At 36.6% G+C, this 7,239-nt stretch overlaps 1 protein-coding gene across 1 annotated transcript; it reads left to right on the forward strand.

Moving 5' to 3' along the window:
* Window positions 1-3,910: 3,910 nt before the first annotated feature.
* LOC127118588 (putative disease resistance protein RGA3) lies at window positions 3,911-6,837 on the forward strand. Its single transcript, XM_051048804.1, has one exon. It carries the CDS (start codon window positions 4,014-4,016, stop codon window positions 6,810-6,812), a length of 2,799 nt encoding a protein of 932 aa, XP_050904761.1. The 5' UTR covers window positions 3,911-4,013; the 3' UTR covers window positions 6,813-6,837.
* Window positions 6,838-7,239: the final 402 nt, after the last annotated feature.

Here is a 7,239-nt window from a genome sequence, read left to right on the forward strand (position 1 = left end):
TGTCGGAGTAAATATTTGAAATAATGGTTGTTGCAGATGAAAGAGTTGTTGTTGTAGAGGAAGAAGTGATTGTTGGTGAGAAAAAAATATGAGACTTGCATGGCTATTTATAATGGGTGACATGCAAAAGTTTGAATGCATGGATAGTAGTGCTTGCATGCTAGCGTCAAATGGTTTGGCTTACACATGCAAATGTAACATGCTAGCACCAATCAAACTGGCGCCTCCTAGGCTTGCATGCATGCATGGTCTTCACCTAGCCTGGCACCTGCATGGCTCTGCATGTTGAGTTATGAGGTATGCAAGGAATATATGCTAGCGCCAATTGGACTGGCGCCCATGTACAAGGAATACATGCTAGCGCCAATTGGACTGGCGCTAGGGCTTGCATGCTTGACACATGACTTGTCTATTTAAGTGTCTTACTATCTACATCCAACAATCAACACAAATTCATCTGCACCAATTTCTTTTTACTTTTCATTTGCACAAAAAATATTACAATGTCATCTGCACCAAAATATACTATCAATGCTCACTGCAACGGTGAGACATATGAGTGTGATTTATACGGGTTTTATTTTCGAAACACCGATACTATCCGACTTACGATCAAGAGAAATGCAGATTTCTTGCATTTGAAAAAATGAATTGAATCTTGCATAGGATCTGGTCTTGTGTCACAAATCACGTATCAAAATCCATTTTTTATCAAGAGCAGTCAATGCAAATTTTTCCCGCTAAAGGTACGGGACGATGAACATGTTGAATATATGTTTGTTAGTTATGAACATTATGGTTCCAACTCTATTGAGTTATATATTACTCTTCAACCAAGTATACCATCTCAGCAATCTTAGATAACTAATCAAGTTGAATCTGATGAATTTGACTCAGAAAACTCAGACGAAGACGGCCCAGAAGCAGAAGCAGAAGTCAACTTCGTTGATGAAGAAAAAGAAGAGACCGAGACACAGATCGATCATATGTTGAACAACAACATTGAAGATGACGATCATACAACGTCATTACCTCCAAGTCATGTATATAATCCGCCTCAACATATGACAAACATGGATCTGCATGACGATGAAACATCCAACAATGTTTTTTATACCCGTATCCACGATCAGATGGTGAGTAAAAAGTGGGAGACATGTTCCTCACTAAAGAAGAATGTGTGCGAGCTATCAAAAAATTTCACATGAATAACTTTGTTGATTTCACCATGAAACGCACTGATTCGAGAAGGTATGTCATCAAATGCTGTAACATCCTTTGCAAGTTTCGGTTGGCTGCGTATCACAAAAAGATAAGCAACTCTGGGGAGATAGCTTATGTAGACCCACCTCACAGTTGCATTGCAACTAATGTTGAACAAGATCATCGTAAATTAAGCGCTGCATTGATATGTCAAGATATTTTGCCGCTTGTTAACAAAGACCCATAAGTTAAGGTGAGTATAATAATATCCCATATCATCACAAGATATAATTATACTACATCTTACAAGAAAGCATGGATTGCAAGGACAAAAATTGTTGAACAAGTATTCGACAACTTGGAGGATTCATACAAAGAATTGCCACGGTTTTTATGGGCACTAAAAAACATACGTACCAGGAACTGTTGCAATTATGGAGACATTGCCAGCATTTATGCCAGACGGAACCTGTGTTGCAGAAAATAGAATCTTTCGCGACCTCTTTTGGGCGTGTGAACTGTGCATCAAAGGTTTTGCGTTTTGCAAACCTATTATTCAAATTGATGGAACATGGTTATACGACAAATACAAAGGTACTTTGCTTATGGCTATTGCACAAGATGACAACAATAATTTCTTTCCCATTGCCTTTGCTCTGGTTGGAGGTGAAATTGTCGGTGGTTGGGGTTTCTTCCTTCGACATCTCAGAACACATGTCGCTCCACAAACCAATCTCGGTTTGATTTCAGATAGACATGTTGTCATTGAGAGTGCTTACAATAACCATGATAACGGATGCCATAATCCTTCTTTTACCCATGTCTATTGCATTAGACATATCGCATAAAAATTCATGCGTGCAATCAAAGATAAGAACCTTCGCAAAAAATCGTGAATGTAGGATATGCTCTAACTCAACCGTCATTTCAACATTACCGTGATGAAATTAGATTGTCTAATGCAGATGTAAGATGGGTGGATAACATACCAGTAGAGCAGTGGACAAATGCATTTGGCAAGGTTGTCGATAGGGCCACATGACAACAAACCTTGTGCAATGCATGAACTGCGTATTCAAAGGCATTAGAAATCTACCAATAACCACTTTGGTCAGAACAACATATTTTAGGTTGGCTTCTACCTTTGCAATCAGAGGTGAAAGATGACGTGCAGTGTTAATGGCGGGTCAAATATTCAGTGAATGTTGTATGAAAGTGATGAAAGAGAAAAACATCAAAGTTAGCACACACGCGGTTACAGTCTTTGACCGTCATAGACAAAATTTCAGTGTACGGAAAACAATGGACCACAATGAGGGGAGGCCAAATTTATCATATGTTGTCAAACTAAACAGAAGTTGGTGCGATTATGGAAAGTTTCAGGCGTTTCGTATTCCTTGCTCCCATGTCATTGCAGCATGCGCTCATACTCGTCAGGACACTTACAACCATTTATCTGATGTTTACAAGGCCATTACCATCATGAATGTGTATAACAAAAGCTTCTCAGTGCTACCAATGGAGGAATACTGACCTTCATATGAAGGTGACATAGTTTGGCACAACGATGAGATGCGAAGAAAGAAAAAAGGAAGGCCAAACAGCATGCGTATTAGAACAGAAATGGATACGACTGATAAAATGATAAGATTATGTAGTATATGTCATCAACCAGGACCCAATAAAAACAAATATCCCAATCTAGGAGCAACATTTGCATCATAATTTAGTATCTCCTTTCAGTTTTTGTAACCTTGCATTTTTATACATCACTATCTTTTTTTACAACAAGGTTAACAACAAACATCACTACAACATGAGCAAACTTAAAACAGAACATTTATAACTGATTACAACAATCAAACTGATGTCATATCGTTCAAACATCATTTCCCTAGCATCCTTATCAGTGTTTACTCCCACTCAACCAAATATACTATCGAGTCTCTCAATACTTCTAATTTTTTCCCCTTCTGGTATTTTTCCATCTAACCAACGAACCAACTCCCTCTTCAATTGATAGAAACTATAGATGTTCCAGAAGAGCATCAACATCGGAGACTTGTCTCTCGAATAAATCATTTTTCTATAGCGACGACGAACACCAAACATGTTTGCAATATGACGAAATGAGATGTGAAAAAATGAATCACACAACACATATATTTATAAAAAAAAAATCACATTACACTAGGGTGTCAGACCAATTGGCGCCTCCTCTTCCAAATTACATATGGGCGCCAATTGGATTGACAACAACATGTGCTATAGTCAATCCAATTGGCGCTCCCACTTAAAGTTTAAGGGTAGACACCAATTGATCTGGCGCTTATGCTTTACGTTTTTTTTTTGAAACTGGGATAGTTTGAAAAAGAATTTGAAAACTAAATTATTTTGGATTTTTTTTTTAAATGAGGTATTTGGGTAAAAATTTCAAATAAATATATTTTTTTTAGTTAAAGAATCTATATAAATCTTGTTCTTTAGTTAAGGGATTATTATAAAACTTGAGATAAGTATAAGAGACTATAAAATATCTCTTTGTCATTAGAAATGATATCTTCAAAATTGTAGTGCAAGCATTCTTCAATTGGATATATTTCTGAGATCATCAAACTCGTTGACCTTGATAGAATTAGCCTTCCCCAAATAAACTGTCTATATGAACCTAAAGCATATGACCTACTAGGAAGCCTCATTTAGCAATTAAATAAAGGACAGCAAACAAAGTCTGCATTTTTCAAGCTATCTTTCATAATCAACACAGCAAAGCAAGCACATCAGTCAAAAGTCCAATATGACTAACCTGTATGCACATTAATTTTTTATTGTACACATGGTATCACAGTCTTGCAAAATGTATATATGAACATGTATCTGAAGAAACTATTACTATAACTACATACTTTTATTTCTGCTATTTTCCAATTTATATTAACATGGCAGAATCATTTGTCTTCGATATCGCTAATTCACTTCTAGGAAAGCTTGCTTCTTATGCTTATGAAGAAGTTTCACGAGTCTATGGTGTGTATAAAGATCTACAAGAGATCAAAGACACTTTGTTAATCGTCAATGGTCTGCTACTGGATGCTGAGTGTAAGAAGGACCAAAAGCAAGGGCTGCGTGAATGGATGAGACAGATTAAAAACATCTGCTCTGATGCTGAAGATGTATTTGATGGATTTGAGTTCCAACACAAGAGGAAGCAAGTTGCCGAAGCTTCTAACAGCACTCGGGCGAAGGTACGCCACTTCTTTTCTTCCTCTAACTCACTTGTTTTCCGTCCTATGATGGCACGCCAAATAAAAGAGATTAGAGAAAGATTGGATAAGGTAGCAGCGGACGGGACCAAGTTTGGTCTAGCAAAAATTGATATTGGTACTGAATTTGTTTTGCAAAGGAGAGAATTGACTCATTCTCATGTTGATGTTTCAAGTGTAATTGGGAGGGAGAATGATAGGGAAGAAATCATCAAGCTTTTGAGGCAACCGCATGGTCGCGGTGATGGTGATGGTGATAGAAGTTTGTGTGTTATTCCCATAGTAGGAATTGGAGGCTTGGGAAAGACCACACTTGCAAAGTTGGTGTTTAATGATAAGAGGATGGATGAAGTTTTTCAGTTGAAGATGTGGGCTTGTATCTCTCACTTGGATGATTTTGACATCAAATTGATAATTATCAAAATCATCAATGCTGCTTCTGCTTCCATTTTCACTCCAGCTTCAGCTGCACTGAGTTTTACTCTTGCTCACAAAGAAAACATCAACAACTTAGATATTGAGCAGTTACAAAGTCGTCTTAGACATGAACTTTCCGGCAAGAAGTTTTTGCTCGTGCTGGATGATATATGGAATGATGATCGTGCAAAGTGGATTGAGTTGATAGATTTGATAAAAGTTGGTGCAACAGGAAGCCATATCATAGTGACAACACGTAGCAACTCAATTGCTTCAATGACAGGTACACTTCCCTCTTATGTTTTAAAAGGACTTTCTCAAGATGATTGTTTATCTTTGTTTGTCAAATGGGCATTTAAGGAAGATGAAGTAATTAAGTATCCAGATCTTGTGGAAATTGGAAAAGAAATTGTGAAAAAATGTGCAGGGATTCCACTTGCTGTCAAAACATTAGGAAGTTCACTGTTCTCAAAATATGATTTAAATAAGTGGATATTTGTGAGAGATTCTGAGATATGGAACATAGAACAAAGAAGAGATGATATTTTACCTGCCCTAAAGTTAAGCTATGATCAAATGCCATCCTATTTGAGACAATGTTTTGTTTACTTTTCTCTTTATCCCAAAGATTATACCTTCTTTAGGAATGATATAACTAGGCTCTGGGTGGCTCTTAGATTAGTTCAGTCTCGAAATGGAAGTGAACAATTGATGGATATTGCAAGAGAATATATCGACGAGTTAAATTCTAGATCATTTCTTCAAGATTTTAAAATCTTAGGCTATTTTGGCACATTCAAAGTACATGATTTGATACATGATCTTGCTCGATATGTTGCGAAAAATGAGTGTGTAGCACTAGACTCGCTTACTAAGAATATACCTGAATGTGTAAGACACTTATCCGTTGTTGAATATAATTCAATAGACACTGCTTTGTTCCCCAAGTCCAGAAATTTGAGAACTATATTATTTCCCATCAAAGGAAAGGGCCTTGACAAGAGAACTTTGTTGGATACATGGATATCAAGATACAAATACTTACGATATTTAGATTTAAGATATTCTTCCTTTGAGACTCTGCCTAATTCCTTTTCTAAATTGAAGCACTTGCGATTTCTTGACCTTTCTTATAATATCAAAATTACAAGACTTTCTCATTCTATTTGCAAACTCCATAATTTGCAAGTCTTGAAACTCACCGGATGCGTGGAGCTTGAAACATTGCCTCAATGGTTAGGGGGGTTGATTAGCCTTCGGGAATTGTTTATAACAACAAAGCAATCAATTATGCCACTCACATTATTTGCAAAATTGAACAATCTTCAAGTTTTGGTTTTCTATAAGTGCGACAATATGAAGTTTCTATTCAACGATACACAACAACTCACTTCTATTGAAACATTGATCGTTGAATCATGTGGTAGTCTAGAGTCCTTACCTCTTTTTATATTTCCTAAATTACAAACTCTAGTAGTTTCAGAGTGTCAGATGGTTAATTTATCATTGTGCAACGAAATCCCAATCCAAAAATTGATGATGAACCATTTATATATAGCAAGATTTACAGGGTTTTTAACAATTCCTAGTTGGATTGAAGGTGTTGTAGATACTTTAGAGACTTTACAAATTTCTGGACTTCCCGATCTTATGACACTTCCAGAGTGTCTAACAACAATGACTCGTCTTAAGAGGCTTTGGATTTCTGGCTGCCCTAAATTGGCGAGTCTTCCAAGAGACTTCCATCACCTCACTACCCTTAAACATTTGTACATATATGATTGTCCAGAATTGTACCTAAAATGTCAACCTGAGTCTGGTGAGTACTGGTCCATAATTGCTCGCATGACTACCACTTCAATTGAAATTCTACAGAGAGTTGGAGTAACAAAGTCGTCTACTCTTAAAGTTAAATACAACATTTTGTAATGAATCATTCAAGTAGTTGATTGTATTGGAGAAAATGAATGATATAAAAAGGCTTTAAATTCTCAAAATGTTTGCATTTGTATGTTTACCGAAGAATTGAAAGTGACTATTTATATTTCCAATATGTAAAGATTTATGTCTGAAATATCATTTGTGTTGATCTACGATACTTCTCTAATATATCAATTTATTTATTGAGATCCTTGCATGTAGAATATAATTCGTGAAAGGAAATATACCTTATAGTTTTACTTACTTCATCATCTTCATAATATGTGTCGCATTACGCGAAAAACCGGCGGGAAAAGACACAGAGCCGCCACCGTGCGTTATTTATCCCAAAGGAGGGAAAGGAAACGCTCGAAGTAAACCTGGAAAGGACATGGTCTCGCGACCAGAGATCGATAGGATCGGGAGTCGGTTATGC

Source organism: Lathyrus oleraceus, chromosome 2 (genome assembly GCF_024323335.1).
Source record: "Lathyrus oleraceus cultivar Zhongwan6 chromosome 2, CAAS_Psat_ZW6_1.0, whole genome shotgun sequence".
NCBI classification, from domain to species: Eukaryota; Viridiplantae; Streptophyta; class Magnoliopsida; order Fabales; family Fabaceae; genus Lathyrus; species Lathyrus oleraceus.